General features: G+C 33.4%; 1 protein-coding gene across 2 annotated transcripts in view; it reads left to right on the top strand.

The window, feature by feature from the left end:
* The window catches only part of LOC150107373 (DDB1- and CUL4-associated factor 10 homolog), a 186511-nt gene that overhangs the window by 65349 nt on the left and 96700 nt on the right, over positions 1–24462 (top strand). For both annotated transcript variants that reach the window (XM_090391238.1, XM_090391239.1), the window contains 2 exons: positions 12806–13081; positions 18099–18339. In XM_090391238.1, coding sequence (XP_090247364.1) covers positions 18143–18339 — 197 coding nt within the window. In that variant the 5' untranslated portion in view covers positions 12806–13081; positions 18099–18142. The remainder of the gene's footprint in view (positions 1–12805; positions 13082–18098; positions 18340–24462) is intronic.

The following is a 24462-nucleotide window of genomic DNA, read 5'->3' as shown; positions in this document are numbered from 1 at the left end:
TATATCACTGCCACTTAACCACGTGGTGGCTCCACTAATACTAACATATATATTGTGTTAAATGCAAATATATTACACATACTTTTAAGTATCTTCTCATATAACAAAAATGTATTTCTCATTAATGAATTTTTTACTCAGTATATCTAAAACTGTAAAAAACAATCATAGGTGAAACATTTGTGAGATTTTTACTCTGGGGAGGGAGAGTGGTGATGTAACAGATGATGTATCTAGTCCTTGCTGTTTTTAATGTAGGTTTTCTTTCATATAGTTCGTTTTGCTTCCAGTCAGTGATTTCTCTCAAGAGTGATTTGGTTGAATAACTGAATAATTAAATTACCAAGTAATGCTTTGTTGTTTTTCCTACATACTTTCATAGCTTGATTAACATTTTATCTCTGCCTGGGATTTTCTCTTTTCATTTAATAGTATTTTGTTTTCATCCTTAATATTTCAGAATCTTTTAATTTTAATTTTTTTTTTTTTTTTTTTTTAAAATATCATTTTTAGTGTTTAGCTTTCATGAAATTTCTTAAAATTTCAGAATTTTTAACTTCACAAGTCTCGTTGCCTTGCATTGAAAGATAACAGGCAATTGAATTAAACTTTTTATTTTTAATTGTGTGTGCGTGTGTAAGCTTATGTTTTAGAAAGTTCTTTCATTGTGCTATATATTAATTTTGTTTCATGCTGAAGAGTTACATTGTGATCTATATGCTTTTTTAATTCAGGTGTATTCTTGAATAGTAAGTTTTTCTTATCAATTGGATTCTGCAGGTGTATTTCAAGATTAAGCTATCAATCCAGAAGGCTGCGGGCTCGAATCCCGCCAAAGGCATGGATGTTTGTGATTGCTGTTAAAATACTAGTGGTGGTGGGCAGTAAATGGTGTTGATGTAGATAATGATGGGAGTTTCACCCCTCCCCTCTCTTTTGGATTATCCAAACCGTTAACAAAATCTCTTATCCCTTTCCCAAACTCTTCTCACCAAGAAACAATGATTATCTCAACATGATTGTTTGGATAATTGCAAATGTATTGGAGGAAAAATATAAAACTTCATGATGGAAATACATGTAAGATTGTGTCAGTAAAGAAGCATTTCCAAAAAGGCTTCACAGCTCATTTTGCAAAAAATTAAAGTAAAAAAAAAATTGGCCCCTTGTAGGGAGTAGACGAGGCCTTTTACCCTATCTAGCTTTTGGAGATTGAGTGGGCAGTTCAGCAGTTCCTTTTCCACCAGTAGCCAATCGGAAATAGCTGGCCCATGACTATCAGTAATTATAAACAGCAACTGATGAAGAGACTGGCAAACAATTGATGCCATCTCTCAGTACCTAGCCCTAACAAGATATGTTCTTGCCTGAAATCATGCAGGTTCTACGGTCAATTTTCTTGAGTTTCCGGGAGACCTGAACTTCTTCAGGAAGCCTAGTGCAGAGGATGCAAGCACCACATCCACTGAGCTATATAGGCTTCTAAAAATAAAATAAATAAAAATTTAATGTGTATATCCCTACTGAAATTGATTATTGAACATGTATAGTCTTATAAATCATTTTTGACAAGTTCATTTCAACTGTTGTAGGATAATTATTGCCTGGAAATGCTTCTTATACAAGTATTATTCACTCCATCTTGAGTAAATGTCATTTTATTGGTGAACAATATCTTCATGCACACATCAGAATTTGTGAGTATCCAGTGACTGAAGTTCATTCATTGCATATATTTCAGGTATATACTTGCAAATGATACAGGTGTAATTATTTAATTAAACTGAAAAATATATTGATCTTTAATTGACTATTGATTTTATAAGCATCTAATGCCAACAAGTTTCGCCAATGGGGCCTGTTCAGCTTCTTCAGGGCTTACAACGGTAAGAGAAAACTCAAAGTGGCTAGTACAGAGAAAATGGAGTAACACTATCGTATAAATTAAAAATTAAAACAGAACGCGTAATATTACACACATGGAGCGTTGTTGTGTTAGTCACTGTTGTGAGAGCATGCTCTGCAGTTTTGAGCGAAATTAAATTCTGGCATACTTGAGTATCTTATTAAGGTTTTCCATATATCGGCTCCCAGGTTTCTGTTAAGATTTTCTCCAGAACGGAGGACTACTACAGCTTCCTTGAAATTTCTACAATGGAAGTCTTCTTCTAGATAAGGCATGGAGCTGCTATCCCAATCAATGGTATGGTTTGTAATCATGAAATGATGGGCCAGATCTGAATTGTCTGTTCTGTTGTTATTAACATCTCCTATATGTTCTTTTTTTTGGATTTCGAGGCTTCTCGACGTCTGTCTATAGTTTAGACCACAAGCACATGGGATGTTGTACACTCCATTGTGTTTGAAAAAAAGCATTAATGTCTTTTGGTGATCTTAAAATGTGATGGACAGGCATTCACTAGTTTGAATGCAACTCTGATGTTGAAAGGCTCAATCTACCATCACTCAGTACAGATCATAGTTATTCCTTATGCAGGTACAGCATCGAAAAAGATCGCAAAACTTTTTAAGCCTTTCAACATCAGAGTTGCATTCAAACCGGTCAAGACTGTCCATTACATTTTAAGATCACCAAAAGACATTAATGCTTTTTTCAAACATGCTGGAGTGTACAATATCCCATGTGCTTGTGGTCTAAACTATATAGGACAGACGTTGAGAAGCCTCGAAATCCGGAAAAAAAAACACATATAGGAGATGTTGAAAACAACAGAATAGACAATTCAGGTCTAGCCCATCATTTCGCGATTGCAAATCATACCATTGATTGGGATAGAGCTCCACACCTCATTTAGAAGAAGACTTCTGCTGTAGAAATTTCAAGGAAGCCATAGTAGTTCTCCGTTCTGGGGAAAATCTTAACAGAAACCAGGGAATGATAATAGCTGACATATGGGAAAACCTTAATAAGATCGCTCAGTCCAGAATTTAATTTCACTCAAAACTACAGAGCGTGCTCTCACAACACTGACTAACACAACACGCTCTATGTGTGTAATGTTACGCATTCTGTTTTAATTTATAATGATAGTGTTTCTCCATTTTCTCTGTACTAGCCACTTTAAGTTTTCTCTTACTGTTATAAGCCCTAAAGAAGCCGAACAGCCCTGTAGGCAAAACTTGTTGGCATTAGATGTTTATAAAATCAATGGTCAATTAAAGATCAATATATTTTTCAGTTTAATTATATGTTTGAATGACAAAATATAATCTCAACAATGAACAGGTGTAATCGTTCATTACTTATCTCCAAACAGTCTAGGGCATGTAAATACTCACCAAATATTTTCATACTAAGCACATTAATTTGAATGTGTTATCATGATTATTGTCACATTTAGATCAAACACCAACTGACTAGGTTCCTAAGGCATCAGCGCACATCAATAAAAACTTATCAGTTAGTAATGTTTTGGTTTGAAAATTAATGTTTGATATTTCAACAGTAGCTCTGTTGTTAAGGCAACTATAATGAATTGGATATTAGCATATGCTTTGTTTTGAACACTTAGCTGGCATCTTTTTGGTAAAAAAAAAAAAAAAAAAAAAAAAAAATCTAAGTTTTCAAACATCTCTAGAAGTACACTAGCAAACATAACAGAATATTATTTACAAGCTCAAGAATGCCTGTGAGAACTTCATTGCATATTAGACGACAATATATGTGCTTAGTCAATAAGCGAATCATGATATTACCATATCTGTCCATTCATCAAGAATCAGATCTATGTTGATCTTGTAAACTTTTTTTTTTTTAATTGAAATCACTGAATTGTTCTGATATTCTTCTGAAGGCTCACTGTATAAACAGACTACATATTACTCTTACTCCTTAATACTTTCTGTTCTGTTAATTCATTACCTAAATTGTAACTTTATATAAATTTTTTGTAGCTTCTGCTGACTTTTATTTTTTTTTAATCTGATGTGAATCTCACCCACAAAAGGCTATAACCTGTAGTTCATTAGTATTAGTATACAGGGTGGCTAAGGATAAGATAGTTTGGAATCCCTACTCTTGGATGTCATGCACATACTTCCACACGTTATTCTTGTATTTCTTTAGATTATGGTCCTACCAGATCTCAGATTACAACAGTAAAAAAAAGATTACTTAAAGTAACATCTGCCTCTTGATATTACCAAAAAAAACTTGAACCATTTAGTACCCATCCCCACCTCTCATTGACATATGAATTACATAAATTCCATAAATCTAATAATTATTTGAGACCCTTAGTAGATACTTACAATTCCCCCTCTTTTGGATTATCAAAAATGTTAACAAAATCTCTTATCCCTTTCCTAAACTCTTCTTACATTTAAAAAAAATGGGGGGGGGGGATGAAAATTATATTTTTTAATGCTTCTATTGAAAAATTAATTTTAAATAATTCTAATATTATGAATGTTTTTGCCATTCACTTCTCTCATTGTTAATATCCTGTCAAATGACACCTTGACACTTTTTTCCTTTTATAATGTTGTTTTAATCCTTTACTGGAATAAGCAAACAAAAGCTTGCACATTAAGTATTTTCAACACTAGACTACTTGTGTATGGTGGCTGTTGACTTCACATCAATTGCATCAGTATTCTATAATGCACAGCACAATTCTTTTTAGGATATGTATGTTGCTATTCATTATGGATGAGGTCACTATCTAGACCAGTTTTCACCAACATTCAAGTTTCTTCAGCAGAAGTTAGACCTGTTGAGCTGAGTTTTCAATAAAGGTTGAAAATGATTTGGGTAATGATCGAAGATCAGTTTTAAACTTTTTCAAAAGGAAGTGTGCTATGCATTATGAGATACTGAGGCAATTGATGGGAAGTCAGCAGCCTGTGTATACACGTATACTAGTCTTCTTGAAGATATCTTATGTGCAAACATTTCTTTGCTTATAATTGGATAAAGGATTAAAACAAAGATATAATTTGTCTACTATAATTTACTTCCTAACCATGCAAAAAACTTTTACTGTAGAAGAACAGAATATACAGAGGGTACTGCAGGTTTACCCTTTCATCTTACTCTCCCTTACCAATGGTGATTTCAAATTTACCAACTTCTTTAGTTATTAGTAATTTGATAAAATTTGAAAATGTTTATTGAAACATAACATGACACGAAAAATTATTCTAAAAAAAGTTTTAATTATAAATTATAAACAATTTAAAACATAAATTATAAATTAATTATAAATAATTTGAGAAACCAAGTATTTTTCATTTGGTGTACTTTTTTTTTTATTTTAATATTAAAATGAGCATGCAGAAAACTTATCAAGGCTGTGATTCCCTTAAATATGACCAGCTTTTTTGTACAAATTAATCCAGCAGCAGAAAAATCTTAGTTGGGTTTGAAATTTGTTGGTTGACTGATCATTAAGCAGTCTAGAGCCATTTTTAAATATTTCTCTCGCTCTCGTGTTTTTTTTTTTTTTTTTTCTTAAATGTGTCAGTTCCTTTCTAACAGCTTAGAAAGGAACTGACAGCAGAAAAATCTTTGTTGGGTTTGAAATTTGTTGGTTGACTGATCATTAAGCAGTCTAGAACCAGTTTTAAATATTTCTCTCTCTCTCTCTCTCTCTCTCTCGTTTTCTTTTTTTAGTTTAGTTTCTTCTTTATTGAAAATTGAAGTTTTTCCTTTGCTGATAATCCAGCTGTTGTCGATGGAACTGAATTTGAAGTTGTAGCATCCTCAGACAAGTAATAACTAACTTCAGTTGAATTTTCTTTTTTTTTTCTTTTTTTTTTTTTTTTTTATTATGAAGGTGTTTCCATTAAGCCCGAAATTATCTTCATTATTGTATGTTTGTATATATTGTATACAAATTTAGTAAAGAACCATCTCCCATCATCTGCTACTACAGCAGAAAACAGTCATTGATTGTAATGAATCCAGATCAGTCCGTTGAAGTTACTGTATAATTTTTTTTTCTTTCCTTCGTTTTAATAAGAAACAAACTGATTTATGTAATGCAAATACTGTTTAATTTTTCTTCTTTTTTATGACTTGAAATAACATTAATTTGGGATTTTCTGATGGTCACATATACTATTTTTCGAAATAAAAGCATACCAAATGGAAACTGGCATGCCATATATAGGGTGGCCATAATTAAAAAGGAGGTATTCAGAGTCCTGTAGCAAAAAATATAATTGGACAAAATTCAACCACACTCGGTGTAAGTACACTCTGGAATATGGGGAATTTTATTTACAGAAGATAAACAGTACAAAATTCTGCCACCAGGGAGCATTTGGTGCTACGATTGTGTGATATTTGCACAATCTCACTGTTTCTATTGACGTTGGTGGATATAAGGAAGGCTGAAACAGATTTTCATTATTCTGAGAAGATTGAAGTGCTATGGATCTCACCTTACTGGAACCTGAATTGCTAGTCAAGCTTTACTATCAACAATACAGTAACACTAATGCCACACTTCAAGAATTCCAGCATTTGAAGGATAGGAGAAAAGGTCCAATGGCAATAACAAATCTTAGAAAAAATGATTTTATGATTTGAAAATAGTGGATCTTTAGCAATGAGGGCCAGGATGAGGGTACAAATGAATTATTCCTCAACAAGTTGACAATGTTGCAACTGCCATCCTGGAACATGGAATGAATAATGCACAAGGGTCCAGCAGTGCTGAGGTTTTTCCCCCTACAAGATCTCCCATGCTCAAGTTTGCTTCATGGTGATGCAGAAACGCAACTGCAGTTTACCCTGATGCTCTTATCTGGAATGGAGGTGGATGACATATGGCTGTGGAAGATCTTGTAGAGTGAAAAGGCACATTTTTACCTGAATGGTATTGTTAACAAGTTATTATGAAAAAGAAGGCGATCTCTATTATAAGAGATGAAGGAACATTAACAGAAGAATTCTATTCTCCAACCATTGATTAGCAGTGGATATCCTAAAAAAATGGCACAAAGAATGCTTTTCTCTAATCCCTCTCCACAACAGATCCATGATTCATTACAGAGCTTTGGTTTCTATCCCTTTTATTTGCGAACTTTCACTAAAAATCACAAATCTGAAATTTCATGACATTAGAGTGGCCTTCAAACCCATTATGATGGTACAAAATCTGTTATGCTCGCCCACAGCCCTTTCAACAAACATCCTGGAGTTTACAATATTCTATGTTCTTGTGGTCTTAATTACATCGGACAAACATCGAGAAGTTTAGAAATAAGACAAAAAGGAGCATATTGGAGACATCAATAACAACAAAGAAGACAGCTCAGGTCTGGCATCCCATTTCTCCCATACTCAGCACAACGTTGAATGGGGACAAGAGTTCCATGTCGTATATAGAAGAATTAGTGGCCACAACATCAAAGAGGTTACAGTGGTAATCTGCTCACAAGGCACTCTCAAAAACCAAGGAATGATTTTGTGTGACATTTGGAAATCATTTATCACATTTTTAAACACGTTGGACTTTAATTTTTCTGCAAACTGTCTAGCACACCTGCTGAACAATGACTACCATGTGTGCCAGCTTCCACTCTCCATGTGTTTCTATTATTTCTTCTGTAACGGTTCCTACACATTTGCTGTTTTTAGTTATGTAATGATTCATATTTAATGCTTGTTGTATATTTGTGTGTTCATCCCAAACCCAAATGAAGCACTAGCTTAAGTGGCCAAACTTGTAGGTTTTATTAAATAATTGTTACAACTTATGTAATAAAGAATAACTAACATAAGATCAGAATGGTTTAGTTTTAGTCAAACAAGGAACTATGTTTTACAAAATTAGTCAAAAATAAAATTATTACAACATGCATTAAAAATGTTTTGGATTTACTGAAATTTTTACTCCATTTACAGGTATTGCATTCTCTGCTTGCCAATTTTTACATGGAGAGTTTTACAAAAGCATCCTCTTGAAACTATCCATCTATCCAGATAAAACCTAGGCTAAGATACTGATATGTAGGCAGTTTGGCCTTGTGGCCTATACACATTAGACATATTCCTGTTTTATTAGCCACCATCCAAGAAGTCATTTTTCTAACATAACAGTCTAGTCTCTCTAGACTCTTTAATATCTCTTCATTTTATTATATAGTGAAACCTGTGGAGTATTCATAACTAAACATACACATGTAACGATAGTAATTAAATTATTTTTAATAAGTAAATATTTCTTCCTAAGTATCTTAGGTCATCATCAGTACAGTTATTTCAAACAATACTAGGAATAACATACAGTTAGGGTGCATGCTTACAAATGGAATCCCACTAATCGTGCAGTAGCATGTTATAGAATTAAATTAAAATATATCTGATGAAAAAAAAAATAGATTAAATTAAAATAAAATAACAGAAATTTATTTTACACAATTAAGGATGACAATTTCCCAGACTTGAGGGATAGTAAGAATGTAAAATTCACACTAGAAAAAGAATCTTTACAAGGTATTTCCTTTCTGGATTTATGTATCCAATGAAAAGAAGATGGTTCCATCTCCACTTCTATTGTAAGCCGACTTTTTCAGGTCATTAATTCACAATTCATTTGCTCGCTATCCATCTCGAAAATATGGCATCGTTAAATCACTAGTAGCCAGAGCACACAGATTTTGCTCCTCCAAAGAATCTTTAAACCAAGAATTGGAAATCATCAGAAATATAGCCATACTAAATGGATACAATCCAAAAACAACTAAAAAAATCATCAGTCGCTTCCCCACACATCAACCCAGACAAGAACAAGTCGGTAGGATTCCATACCATATGTCAGAGACATCTCCGAACGTCTGTCAGAAATTATGAAGAAATACAAACTTACTGCTACCTACAAACCAATCAACTAGATCTATAATTTGTTACCTTCTCCTAAAGACATGCTCTCACCTTTGATGCTACCTGGTGTTTACGAAGTTCCATGTTCCTGTAAGATGTCTTACTACGGACAAACAGGAAGATCTATTAGTAAATGCATCTCTGAACATCAAGACCATATCCATCTTATCAAACCACACAAATCTGGCCTCGCACAACACAGAGTTGAAAACCCAAACCATAGGATCAAATGGAAAAACACCAAACTTCTACATAGATCCTTATATAAATATCAGCGTTTATATAAAAGTGCTGAAGCCCTGTGTCATAGACCCAACTTAAACAGTAATGATGTTCTTACTATCCCTAAAGTCTGGGAAATTGTCATCTTTAATTGTGTAAAATAAATTCATGTATGTTATTTTATTTTAATTTAATCTAATTTTTTTTTTATTATCAGATTATTTTAATTTAATTCTATAACATTCTACAGCATGCATAGTGGGATTCCATTGTAAGCATGCACCCTAACTGTATGTTATTTCAAGTATTGTTTGAAATAACTGCTGATGATGTCCTAAGATACTTGGGATGAAATATTTGCTTATTAAAAATAATTTAATTACTGTGGTTACGTGTGTATGTTTAGTTAATGTCTTTCAAATTGTAACATTTTTTTTTTTTTGCAGTATAAGAAAACCTATTTGCACAGGCAGATACATCCTGACTCTTGTCATCGTTCCCTTCCATAGCAGTATGGTATTATTAAAACCCTAACTAATAGAGCCATCAATTTGTTCCAGTGAGGCATCTCTCACAAGTGAATTTTGCCATGTGTACTACCCCTTATCTAATAGCTATAATTCCAAATTTAGCAAAATACTTACTTTTTTCTCCAATCTTTGACCTTTTCTATATACAGATTATACTAATGTGATCATTGTTCTCTGTGCCAGGGTTAAAAAAATACAATCTCTGCACTGCCTTTCAAACCTTACTTGTTATGTTTCCCTGAGGATAATCTCAATCTCTAATGTTTATAGGATTCATCGTTCCTGCAAGTTGGCTTACTGTGGACAGACTGAATGATCAGCTGTCCACATAGGAGAACATAAAATATGTAATACATGCTGCTGACACTGTGCTTCATTTCAACAAGTGAAAATGTATGAGTTTTTAAGATTCTGCAGCTGCCTTTAAAAACCAACCATAATTTAATAAGTATGGTTGTTCTAAACTTCCACAGTAATTCTTATGCATCCCAAAGTTTCTAGGACTCTCACTGTTAATCTGCTGAGTTTCATTTTGCTTTGTATTGCTTATATGTTACAATTTTCATACCAAATTTATTACAGCATTATTCAATTTATTTAGAGAATCCTGCACCCTTGTACATGGATTTATTTAGGAGTATAATATGTACACAAAGTAAACAGCTGAGATTACCATATCCAATTTTGATATCAGGTTTAATGTTGCTTTCTTTTATATTGGGATCCATATAGCTGATTAATGACAGTTGAGATAATGTACACACTTGTTTCACACCTTATTTAACATCAAACCGTCTTACTGTATCTCCAATTCTAATGCTGACTTACAACTTAAATATAGATTTCAGTTGTATTGCTCGTTATAATATCCCATATAACAGTATCATTCTGAACATCTTTCTTTTTGACACCTTTTCATATGTGTTTTCTAGATCTACAGAACTTAGATACAGATCATTATTATATTTCTAATTATTTGTTTTAAAGTGAAAATCTGATCCTGACAGTCTCTATTTGGCCTGAACACAAGCTTGTTCTTCAAGTTTCCATTCTGTAATTTTTCTTATCATTTTCTCAAGCATGCTCACTTAAATCTTATCAGGAACACTCAGTCAGAAAATTCTTGTAATTCTTACTTTCAGTTTTATTTCCCTTTTTATAGATGGTACTATAAGAGCTCTACTCCAGTCATCTGGAATTTGATACTCTGACCAGGCCTTCTGAATTATGCAGAAAAATTTTATACCTCCACATCTGAGCATTTCTAGTTGAATATCATATTCTCCAGTTCCTTAGTGAGTTTTTTCTACCTAAAGTATTATATGTATATTCTTGAATGTTCACTACCATTTTCTTGTTCATTAAATCAGAGCAGGGTGATCATTACAAACAATTTTAATTTGCCTCTTCATTTCTTTGCCTGTTTTGCCTATATTGTTGTCTTCACTTTGTACATTTCCTGATTTATTGCAACATCTGACTAAATCTCTTCTGTCAGTCTCCATCTCACACTTATACTGCTTGAAAACCATGCCATTATTTTGCCTTTCTGTTTCAATCTTATCCAGACATAACTCCTGCTATTATCTGCAACACTCCCTTCTTACCCTTTCTATCCTCATGAAAAACATCATACCTTCCATTTCTGTTTTCAGCAGGATACCATTCTTATCCACGTTTCACTTATTCCAACTAATTTTGAACAAATAAATACAGTATATAATATACAATATATAATCGATGCAACTATTTCATCTCCCTTATTTCTGATTCTCTGGCATTTACAAATATGCATAGTTATTCATTTCATGGTCTATAACCACTCCTACCAATGCCATCATTCATCTGCAACTCTCCACACCTCCTCTTGCCTATTCTTTATAATCTTTTTATCCCATATGTTCTGACTGTAATTCTGTTGGCTCTATTGCATAAGGAATGGAGAATGCCTATTTTTTTGAGCTCATGATTGAGATGTTGTGTGTAGGTAATGTCCTGTGTTAGTTGGGTTGCTGTGGAATTGCAGAATTTCCACCAATATAGATGGAAGAAACTAAGAGTTACGGTATCTTAATTCTGTCCTTCTAAAAAAAATGGCTACCACAGAACATGAGTAAAAACAAATTCTGTTTCAACTTCCAAAAAAACAAAAACAAGAATACAAAGGAGCAATGATTCTTCTATATACACAATCAATCACAGATAAAATAGCAAAATTGCTTTTCCAACAAAACTTAAAAGTCGCATTTTATTCAATCAACAAAATCTCTGAACACCTGAAACCTCCACATCCACCACTTAAAAAAATCGGGTGTCTTACAAGATCAGTTGCAATTGTGGTCTATACTACGTAGGACAGATTGGTAGATCTGGTGACATATGCCAATAGGAACACTTCAAGGATGTTGAGAATGAAAGAAATCATAAATCAGGGAGTACATACAACAAACAAATCACCAAGTAGAATGGCAACACACTGAAATGCTCCACATTGATTACTAGTTTTACTTAAGCGTATTCAAACAATCAGCTTAAATGATGAAACATCCTCTACAGTGTAACAAAAAACAAGGGATGAATTTACATCAAGTTTGGTCTTCCTTAATCCGTCATAACACACTTGTATCTATTAGTAGTATACAGCAACTCATTAACCAGCATCCAGCATAATAAACGAATGCCTACTTTCCATTGTTTAAATGTTTTCAAATATTTTTCAGTAAAGATATTGGACTGTTATTACTTGCTTTCTAATTTTTAGTTTATTTCCTGATGAAGTGAAACATAGTTTCAATTTGATGTCTTTGTTTGTGGTTTTATACTGGAAAAAATAGTTCTAAAAATATCCTATCTTCACAGAAGTCTACACAACTAGCTAGCTAGAATTTATCTTTTAAAGTAAGTGGCAGATTACTAGCATAAGATGAAAAGTGAAACTATTGATAAGTTGGCAGGTAGGTCCTTGGTTATGAACCTAATCTTGTGTTACTTGTATAGGAAAATGAATTTATCTAGCAACTGAATAGAAAACACATTATTTTAAATGACTGCCTTCATTAGAATTTGCATATAATTTGAAATGACTGCTAGTCTTTGATACCAGGATATTGTATAGATATTAGTTAGCATTGCTTAAAATACTGTTGCAAAATGTGTGTCTGGTATTCAGATGATATGTTTATTTTTGTTTGTATTTCAGGTTCATCTAGTTCAATTAGTGGATATTTTAAACTCAGATTCCAGTATTTATACAAAATATTAAAGAAAAAGCTAGTAACTGGCAAGATCATACTACTTTATGCACAAGTGGTTTAGTTTAGTGTTGGAGGAATCAAAAATTAGGCTTGCATTTGTTTCACTCTGTGCTGTGATATTTTTCTGTTATTGATGTCACTTGTTATATTATTTCAAGTTTGGAAAATTGAAACTACCATTGTTTTAATGCAGACCTTGGATACCATAATCAGAAACTTAGGTGAGTTGTATCAAAAAGTTGATGTTTTGAAACATGAGAATTTTAATTACCAAATTGTGAATGTAAAATGCATTTATCCAAGTGTAAGCAAACAAGTTTGGACCTGAACTATTTTCAAGACTGGGGCAACTCGTATATATAGAAGCTTATGACTTCACATCACTTGCCTTAGTATCCCATAATAGCACACATCCTTACGGGTATGTATAATGCTGTGCATTATGGGAAGGGTCACTACCCAGACAGGTTTCGACCTTTATTGAGGTCTTATCAGTGGGAGCCACACTCAGAGGTGATACCAAGGTTAAAGTAAAGCAAAAGTCATATTTTTGTTGCCGAAAGGTGTCAACAATTATCTCTAATCCAGAGTATTTTATTAATAAGGTGGAACACTTTTCGGCAACTCATATGAAAATAATATGACTTCTCCTTAGTTCAACCTTGGTACATCATATGCATACCTGTAAGGATATGTGCTTTGCATTATGGGATACTAAGGCAAGTTATGTGAAGTCATAAGCTTCTATATATATATATATATATATATATATATATATATATATATATATATATACGAGTTGCCCCAGTCCTGAAAATAGTTCAGGTGCAAACTTGTTTGCTTACACTTGGATAAAGGATTAAACCAAGTATATAATTTCTTGGTATCTTTAATTTATAGTATAACCAAGTGGAAAACTTCCAACAGCAAAATGCATAACATTTTGTTGCTTCTTTTATACCAAATGTTATTCACTGGTATATGATATGACATGTTTAATGTAAGGATATAATTTGAATAGTTAGGTATGTTCCTGATTTATCAGCATGGTCATATTCATTACTCATGAATTGAAGTAATATGCTGTACACCTCTTTAGGGTACATGTCAGAAATTTGATTTATTTAAAGAAAGCTCCAAGGTATTGTTCCACCCAATCTAAAATGGAATGGTTGTCTCTTCTTAACAAAAGTTTGAGAGATAATTTTCAGTAACCGTTTAAAAAAAATTCTTCAAGTCAGATGCTACCTATAGCTTGCTGCTCTTACTTTGCATGAAATCTACTGTTGTAGGTTCTACCTTTTGAATTTACCTGTTGTTTCACTGATAATGGTTTGTCAGATTAAGTTTGAAATATCTAGTATTATTTTAAGGTAATTTTACATTACCAATTTTAATCTCTTTCTTGTGTATATGTCACTTGTTATTTATTCTTTCAGCTACTCTCTTCCTGAGTCTCTATAGCTCAGCTGGTATCAACAATGCCTTTCAAATGAAAAGACCTGGGCTTGAATTCCATTTAGGGCATGAAAAACATTTATCATGCATGTCAACTGAAGGTGAGAAAGCTAGTCTCACATGAAGGTGGTAGGGTTTTGCCTCCTGGATACTCTGTTGATTAAACTCTTGCAGAACAGGCAAACCAACTAGAAGAACATATGCAATTTACATACATAATACACTGGCCTCATAATCTCAATGCTAAGGATGATAACGTTGCAATACACAAATCAACTAATCTTCTAGTATATCTATTAGATGTTTTATTCATTTGAACCTTATTAATTTTAACTTGTGCTAAAGTTAACAAGGTTCAAATCAGGTTCTGGTTACCTTATTAACTTTAACACAAGTTCAACTCAAATGTATAGCAGATTATTATACTTCTTGAAAATAATTATTGCACAGCCATTTGTATAGTTCTCAGTGATTGTACAAAAGGAAGCAGGAAAACATAAGGTATGAGAAATATATTTAAAAAAAAAATTTGTTTTACTGCCTTCCTTGATCTCTTTTATGATAATTGCACATGAGGCCTATTGTACACTAATATAGATAGTAATGCATAATGAACTCTTTAGGAAGTACATGCAGTAGAGACTTTCAAAAAGGCAACAGTAGAAGCATTAAAGAGGAAAATTTATTCCATGAGTTTGAACTATAAAGAGATGAGGACTAGTTACTGTTGGTATCTTAACATATTTAGAAAAGAGTGGGAGGAATATCAGTGCTGGTTATTGTGAACAATGACCATGTAAATGTCTGTACCAAATAAACATAGCAGAAACTAAACATCTGTGAAAAATAGTGGAGTTAATCATTGAGAGAGAGGGGTCACTAAATCAACCTGATTATGCTACTTTATGAAGTTCAGGTTTTTGGGGATCTCTTGAGTCATTACCACAGTCATGAATACTATTCAGTAGTTGGATTGAATTATGATTTTGTAGTTTTGGTTGTTCAGAGATGAAGTGATGTCTAAAGTGAAAAGTTGAGACAATGAGGTACTGCTTGTTTATGTTTAAGAATTGAAGAATGAGGGTATTTTTTGCATGATACTGGACAGGATTGATTTGAACTTGTGTTAAAGTTAATAAGGTAACCAGAACCTGATTTGAACCTTGTTAACTTTAGCACAAGTTAAAATTAATAAGGTTCAAATCAATAAAACATCTAGTAGATATACTAGAAGATTAGTTGATTTGTGTATTACAACGTTATCATCCTTAGCATTGATATTATGAGGCCAGTGTATTATGTATGTAAATTGCATGTGTTCTTCTGGCTGGTTTACCTGTTCTGCATGAGTTGAACAAACAGAATATTCAGGAGGCAAAACCCTACCACCTTCATGTGAGACTAGCTATCTCACCTTCAGTTGACATGCATGATAAATGTTTTTCATGCCCTAAACGGGATTGAAGCCCAGGTCTTTCCATTCGAAAGGCATTGTCGATACCAGCTGAGCTATAGAGACTCAGGAAGAGAGTAGCTGAAAGAATAAATAACAAGTAACATATACAGAAGAAAGAGATTAAAATTGGTAATGTTACTAAAATTATCTTAAAATAATACCAGATATTTCAAACTTAATCTGACAAACCATTATCAGTGAAAAAACAGGTAAATTCAAAAGGTAGAACTACAACAGTTGATTTCATGCAAAGTAAGAGTAGCAAGCTATAGATAGCATCTGAGGAATTTTTTTTTAAACAGTTACTGAAAATTATAATCTCTCAAACTTTTGTTAAGAAGAGACAACCATTCCAGTTTAGATTGGATGGAACAATTAATACATTGGAGCTTTCTTTAAATAAATCAAATTTCTGACATGTAACCTCAAGAGGTGTATAGCATATTACGATAGTGCTACATGAAAAGTTACATCATTACTAACTTCCTGTCGACAGTTTTCCTCCAGATTAATCTGTCTGTTAATGTTATCAGATCTTATATTTCTCTCTTCTGAGGCACTTTTTTACTATATCAGTCCACCTTGATCTGGTTATTTTTCCTACCATCCTGGCAAAGAACACTTGTTTTACTAACTTTTCCTTTTAAATTCTGTTTAAGTGATCATACCACCCAAGATTAGTTCTTCTAATACATTCCTGAATGCTGACAGTGTCAAGTTTTTTCCTAATATCCAATAAAATATGAATAGCAGTATTCATATTTTAATATGAATACTGCTATTGATGCCATCTGTTCACTCCCTTAATCTTTCTCAGAACTCTTTAAATAAATGTTCATATTTAAAACAATTCTCATAGATTAAGCATGCATCTGACCAAAGAATTTATATTCCATGTAATTATGCTAATCAGGACTTGGCTTAGGAGATTTCAAAGTTTCTACAAAAATAAAAATATGACATTTACAAGTAATAAATCAGTCTCTTGCAAGTGATAAATACTTGCTAGAGACTGTGATGAAAAGTTTTATTTGGCATTTGTTAGAACATAAGCATTTTGTTAATAGGGAAAAAAAAAAAAAAGGGATTAAGAGTATTTTCCTGAGGATTAGTTCAGAGATGGGATAGGAATCTTGCATTCAGCATTGGAGTTACAGGAGATTAGATTGTAGGAATCTGACATGTATTGAATCCTCTGATTGAGGGGGGGGGGTTTGTAGTTAAACTCATTTAATTACATGATCTGTGTGCTAATGCCTGGATTCTTATGTAAGGAGTAAGTGGAGGAACAGACACTGAGCTGTATTGAGTACAGTCTTGACAATGCTGCTCTCTCTCTCTGCAGCAGTGGTGTAGAACCTTCAGCCATTGTCAGTTTTACTTTTGGAATTTGCCTGTTCTATAACTGATGATGATGGTCTATTACATTTTCTAAAATATATGTTATATTTTAAGATAAATTTATACCATCAGTAAGCCTCTTTCTTGTGTATATATCTCTTGCTATTCATTTATATCACAATATTTTAACATTTATATGAAATAATATAACTCTATGCTAGTCTAGTGTTAGCATAAATAAGTCTTCTTATGAACAGCTTCACATAAGCTTGTTAGAACTTCTAAATAACAATTGTTCAATGAATTCAGGTTACCTAATTCTTTCATTGTCTCATATCTTCCCATTCCTCTTTAGACTTCTTTATGTCACTTAAATACTCTAAACTTTTTCATGGCATCCTCACCATAAACCACTCTTAACATGTCGAGCATTTCACTTGTGTTTTTGCCCAACTTTGCGCAAAATCTTAATGTGTTCTAAATTCTGTTTTTTCATTTTTACACCAAAAACGACACACACATATACAAATATGCACAGTCATGGTTCTGCCTGATTTGCCATGTGAACAGTAGTACAAGGCCATTCTAGGAATTATCACACCTTATGTGGTGTGCCAAAGCTCTTCAGATCTTTTAAGATAATGATGTGTTGCTTCTTTTGCATCATGACACAGATCATGTTGTATTTACATTCTGATAAAATGTAATTAAATAAAACAACTGGAATTGCATTTTTTAAGGCAGGCTAACATATCACTTTTTCAAAGTGATATGCTAGCCTGCCTTAAAGTGAAATTATGTAAGAAATCATTTTCACTAGGTGAAATTATGTAAGAAATCATTTTTAAAACGATGAGTCTGCCATGAAGTTTTGATTTTTCTAAATGGCATTTAATGTTTGTATATTATGTAGTAAATTTTAAAATATTCCTGAAAAAGTGTTATTTTTATCCTTATACTAAATGAACACTTCTGTTGTTTAGAGATAACAGCATCCTAAACTTTCCTGTTGAGACAAACTAGAATTATGCCTCAAGGGTATACGTATTGGGGTAATTGGATGCGATCGCGTGAGGAAGGAAGACCTCCAGCATTGGGATCTACTAATAAGTTTTATCAAAACTTGTATTCCTGCATTCTGCCAAGTTTATCATGGGATCCCTCTTTTTCTGAAAAGCACACTCATCATGGAGCAGTTTATAACCTTGAATTTTCTCCTGATGGGTAAGTTATTTAGAGAATAATAAGTTCTTTTGTATTTAAGTGTTGCTGCTGAGATATTTAGAATTACATAAAAATTAAGGTCACTTACAGAGCAAAGTTAAACCAAATTATACTCTACTGGCTGAAAGTATATACACCTTATGATGATACAACATAATAAAAGATTGCTCTGACTGGGGCATAGCCTTGTTTATTCAAGGCCTCTACTGTTTTTGTCAGGGAACCAGGATAAAAAAGAGAAACATCAGCTACTTGAAAAGTCACCAGAATTGAATATAGGCACTACCACTGTAGGAAAGAATAATGAAAAGGAGATATATCTAGCACTGGAGGTGTAGAAATACTGTCAACAAATTTGATATAATTGGGATAAAGGAGCCTGAAACAGGTGAGATATTTCTAAATTAGGTAAGATTTATTCATGAAGGAGATCTGATTAAAGGGGGAGAGAGTAGCTCTAGTATTCAACACTAAACATGAAGATTAACTTCTTGAATGGGAACATATTTCATTTGAACAATTAGACGTGTTGATGATCCCACAAAATCTTGTAAGAAGTAAAATTTATCTAGTCATTAGACAGCACATGTTGGGAAGGGGTGGGTAGACTGATCTTTGTTGGATGCCTAAACAGCAGGTTAGGTTAGTGGCCAGATTTTTTTAGTAATAAAGGAGGTTACATCTAAGCTTATCATGATAGTTATTATTTAAAACTAAATTTTGGATTAAAGATTTGAAATGAGTGGAATTTTTAATATAAGAAGAGCATCCTATAAGTGGGGATTAAGAATTTAGCTAACTGTTTGGCTAATTTAAAAGAGGGAGAGTTAATGGTATTTACTGTGGGATGGAGAAGGTTATTGGGTTTATGAATTTTTGACAATCTGTATATATTATTATGTGACACCTCCAAGGAGTCCAAAGACTCATCAAGGGAGGGCACCTATTCTACAACTCTCCATCTCCACTACTCAATCCACCAACTACAGTGAACTGCATCATCTACACCAGTGGTCGCCAAAGGGGTCGATATAACATTGTTAGGGGTCAATTCGGGCTCAGGGGTCAATTGGGGGTCTACAGAAAAATATAAGACATCATTGTATGGGTAATATTTAATTTGGTTAACTTGGATTACCTCCATGACAAAAGACATGGAGGTAATGACAATGCAATTAAGAGTGAATCGTGGGATCAGTACCTCCATCTTACAGGTCCATGAATAAGACCTGTAAGATGGAGTAAGGTCATGAAAATAGTTACTGAGGCCAGTCAAGTAGGCCAAAATGACGTATTTGCCAATAAACGGATGTTGGTGGTTCCTGCCGGCCGGCGCAGTGGGAGCGAGATTGCAACACGTGTGTGGTTCTTGTTTACTGATACTTACAAGTATTCAATCCCAGTCTCATTTTTGCGCATCGACATACAAGTGAGTGTTAATGTTCTAAAATTCATCAACATACTTATTATAATTCAATCGTTATTCATTCACGAACTCAACTTCTCTATGTTGAAGAGTTGAGCAGCGCTGGTAGTAATGCCAGTGATATTAATACCAGTAGTTTATTAATATCATTAGTAATACCAGTGATATTACTAGTGATAGTAATAGTAGTAGTGATAGTAATATAATAATATATACTATATTATACATACAATAAACACTGTGTTTATTTTATAGTCACAGTGTTTATTGTATGTATAAAATAAAAACTCACATAAGCGTCTTTTTTTGCTTGTCCTATTATAATTACGTAATAGTAAAATAAAGGGGGGGTTGATAAAAAGTCAAGAAACTCTTGAGGGGGGTTGACGGGCAAATAACTTTGGTGACCTCTGATCTACACCAACGATATCTATTGCACACCACCAGTATTTTTACAATTACAAACACCCAGGTCCACGACAGGATTTGAACCCACAGCCTTTTGGCTGCAGAGCAGATATGCTAACCACTTGGTTAACCAGGCCGGCATGTGGGGGGAAGGGGTGCTAAATGATTTGAGTTTTCAACTATTTCAGGAGACCAAGATGTGGTATTTTTAAGAAGCCTTTGTTTGCTTTTGAGAATCAGTGAGATCATAATCCAGTGGTTTGTAAGTAGTGCTGTCTTTGAGCAGCACATTCATTTTCCGATTATATTAACTAGCATTGATGCTCACAAAAATACCCTTGTTGGTTCTAGTGATTTTTATGCTACTGTCTTTGCATAATTTACAGAGAGAGAGCGAGAGAGAGAGAGAGAAGATGGGTGTTAGATTTCTTCTAGGTGGAAAAGCTTGAGAAGGGATATTTGCTATGTCAAACCTGATATTATTGGCAATGGTAGGAGGCAAGTTGTAAATGCCATGTTCTATGTGCAGCATGAAGTCTAAAGATAGAACTTGACATGGCACTACTGCAAAGCTGTGGCTGTGGCTAAGGATGCTAATGATTGTTTTGTCAAGACTTTTAGACAAAAGCTTTATGAAATGGCTGAAAAAAAAATCTATGCAGATTGTATATTTCTTAATGTATTTCTACTTAATTTTTAGAAATTCTTTCCAGGCCAATTATATTAGATAAGAGTCCAAAGTTCAGGATTAATAATTGATGATAGTTCTACTCAGAGGGAGTTATTGGATATTAGATACAGTAGCATGTGTTGTGCTGATCTGTTCTTGGTTCAGCATGTGTTGCGCCTGTAGATATGAAGAGCTTTAGGAAGGTGAAATTTAATATTCAGCTTAATACATGTAGGAATTAAAAGAAACACACGTATTAACTACATTGAAAATTATTTAATTGTAAATATTTCATCCTAAGTATCTTAGGACATCATCAGTACAGTAGTTTAAAACAATAATAGGAATGACATACAGTTAGGGCGCATGATTACAATAGAATCTCATTAAACGTGCGTAACGTGTTACAAAAGAAAAAAAAATTAATTATTTAACACAATTTTGTATGACAATTTCCCATACTTTAGCAATAGTAAGAACGTCGTTGCGGTTTAAGTTTGGTCTGTGTAGTAGGGCTTCAGAACTTTCTTTGTATAAACGTTCATATTTATATAAAGATCTATGTAAAAGTTTAAACTTTTCCCAATGGATCCTATGGTTTGGATTTTCAATTATGTGTTGAGAGAGGCCAGATTTCTGCGGTTTAAAAAGACGAATGTGGTCTTGATGTTCCGAGATGCGGTTCTGAACAGACCTACCCGTCTGTCCAAAGTAAGACAATTTGCATGAGCATGGAATTTCATAAACGCCAGGCAACATCAAAGGTGAGAGTTGGTCCTTAGGAGAAGGTAACAAATTGTAAATTTGGTTGAAAGGTTTGTAAGTAGTGGCAAAATTGTATTTCTTCATAATTTTAGAAAGACGTTTGTCGATGCCTTTGAAGTAAGGTATGGGAATCCTATGGACTTCTTCCTGTCTGGTTTGATGTGTGGAGAAGTGACTGATGATTTTTTTTGAGTTGTTTTCAGATTATATCCATTTAGGATAGCTGTATTTTTGATTACTTCTAATTTCTGGTTTAAAGATTCTTCAGAGGAGCAGAATTTATGTGCTCTGGAAACTAGTGATTTAATAATGCCAGATTTCTGAGATGAATGATGAGCAGAAGAATTGTGAATGTAGCGACCTGAGAATGTAGGCTTGCAAAAGACAGACGTGGCGATGGAACAGTCTTCTTTTCTTTGGATGTGTAAATCCAAAAAAGGATATACCCTGTGGAGATTCTTTTGCTAATGTAAAGTTGATGCAATGATGAAGGAGGTTAATTTTGTCTAGAAACAGTTGTAATTCATGTTCGGGATGATCCCATACTGCAAATACGTTGTCGATATATCTTAACCAAATTTTTGGTTTGGGTTCAAAAGTGAATATTTTTTCTTCAAGGTGTTCTTTATCACCAAATCTAGAAACAAGCTTGCTAGATTTGGTGATAAAGGAGATCCCATTGCTGTTCCTTCTTCTTGCTTGTAAATTTGACCTTTCCAGGTGAAGTAACCTGATGCAATAACAAACTTGAACAATTCAACTATATCCGGCAGAAATTTTTGAGTTAGTAATTCTATTGTTTCTTTATGGGGAATGTTTGTGAAGAGGGAGACAATGTCGAATCTGATTGACAAGTCAGTCTTTAATTTTTGTGTGAAACTCAGTAGAATTTTTGATTGAAGAGACTGAGTGGCCTATGTGAGGGTGGGGTGGAGAAGGTTAGATAAGAATCTTGATAACTTGTAAGTTGGACTGCTGATACAGTCTACGATGGGTCTAAGTGGAACATTAGTTTTGTGTAGCTTAGGTAAGCCATAAATTCTAGGCGGTCTTGCATGGTATGTCTTAAGTTTTTTGATTGTTTCTTCATCTAAGAAGGAAATTTCATTAAGTAGCTTATTTAATTTTCTGAGTTGACGTTTTGTAGGATCATAATCCAATTTGGCGTAAGTATTACGATCTCGAAGAAGTAAATTCATTTTTCGGTCATATGAGTTTGTATCGAGAACCACAGTGGTATTTCCTTTATCAGCTCTGGTAATGATTATGTTTTTATTACGTTTTAAGGAAATAATAGCTTTCAATTCTGATAGTGAGATATTTAATTCTGAAGGTTTGGCATTGTAGATCACTTTAGCTACTTCAAATCGAAGTCTGTTGGCTTCAATACTGGAGAGATGGTTGACGTTTCTTTCTATATTTTGTATGAAGTCTAAATATGGAAAACATTTTGGTCAAATTGCAAATTTATGGCCTCTTGCTAGAACATTTAATTCGTCTTTTGTTAGTGGATGGTTAGATAAATTGACTACCCATTTTTCCATTGGTAATTTGTTCATGATCTTTTTTGATCAGTTTAATAGATTAAGGTATTTAATATGTAGAGCACTATTGCTTTTATCAAAAGCTTTTTTTCCTGAATTCTTTGAGACAGTTATAATTAATTGTAGCAATTCTTGATTTAACATATTTGACAAGTCTGTTTCTAGTTCTGCAATATTTAAATTGTTTGTTGCTAATTCATGCTTAGAAACTCGTAACTGATTGAGTAGTAAGGAATGACTTGCTTTTTGACAGATTTTATGGGCACCTGGAGATTTGATGGCTTCCTTCAGTTTTGCAAAGGTTGGAATAAGATTATCGCATCTGTACTTTTTTAAAAAAGAGATTCTATCTCGTAGCTTACCCTGTTTTAATTGCAGTTTTCCTAGTAAGTTTGTCTTCTGTGCTGTCATTTCCCCGTGAAGGAATAAAACTTTTTTAAATAACGAAACCTGTGGTGCGATCATAATTAAAAGACACACGTATTAACCACAGTGAAAATTATTTAATTGTAAATATTTCATCCCAAGTATCTTAGGACATCATCAGTACAGTAGTTTAAAACAATAATAGGAATAACATACAGTTAGGGCGCATGATTACAATAGAATCTCATTAAACGTGCGTAACGTGTTACAAAAAAAAAAAAAAATTATTTAACACAATTTTGTATGACAATTTCCCATACTTTAGGAATAGTAAGAACATCGTTGCGGTTTAAGTTTGGTCTGTGTAGTAGGGCTTCAGAACTTTCTTTGTATAAACATTCATGTTTATATAAAGATCTATGTAAAAGTTTAGACTTTTCCCAATGGATCCTATGGTTTGGATTTTCTGTTCTGTGTTCCGAGATGCGTTTCTGAACAGACCTACCTGTCTGTCCAAAGTAAACGCCAGGCAACATCAAAGGTGAGAGTAATCAAAAATACAGCCATTCTAACTGGATATAATCCGACAATTCAAAAAATCATCAGTGACTTCTCCACATATGAAACCAGACAGGAAGAAGTCCATAGGATTCCCATACCTTACGTCAAAGGCATCAACAAACGTCTTTCTAAAATTATGAAGAAATACAATTTTGCCACTACTTACAAACCTTTCAACCAAATTTACAACTTGTTTACTTTTCCTAAGGACAAACTCTCACCTTTGATGTTGCCTGGCATTTATGAAATTCCATGCTCATGCAAATTGTCTTACTTTGGACAGACAGGTAGGTCTGTCCAAATACGCACGTTTAATGAGATTCTATTGTAATCATGCGCCCTAACTGTATGTTATTCCTATTATTGTTTTAAACTACTGTACT

Source organism: Typopeltis vanoorti, chromosome 4 (genome assembly GCF_054136105.1).
Source record: "Typopeltis vanoorti isolate ZY-2024b chromosome 4, IOZ_Tvanoo_1.0, whole genome shotgun sequence".
NCBI lineage: Eukaryota > Metazoa > Arthropoda > Arachnida > Uropygi > Thelyphonidae > Typopeltis > Typopeltis vanoorti.
Note: the sequence above shows the minus strand (reverse complement) of the source record. Positions and strands in the feature narration are given on the sequence as shown.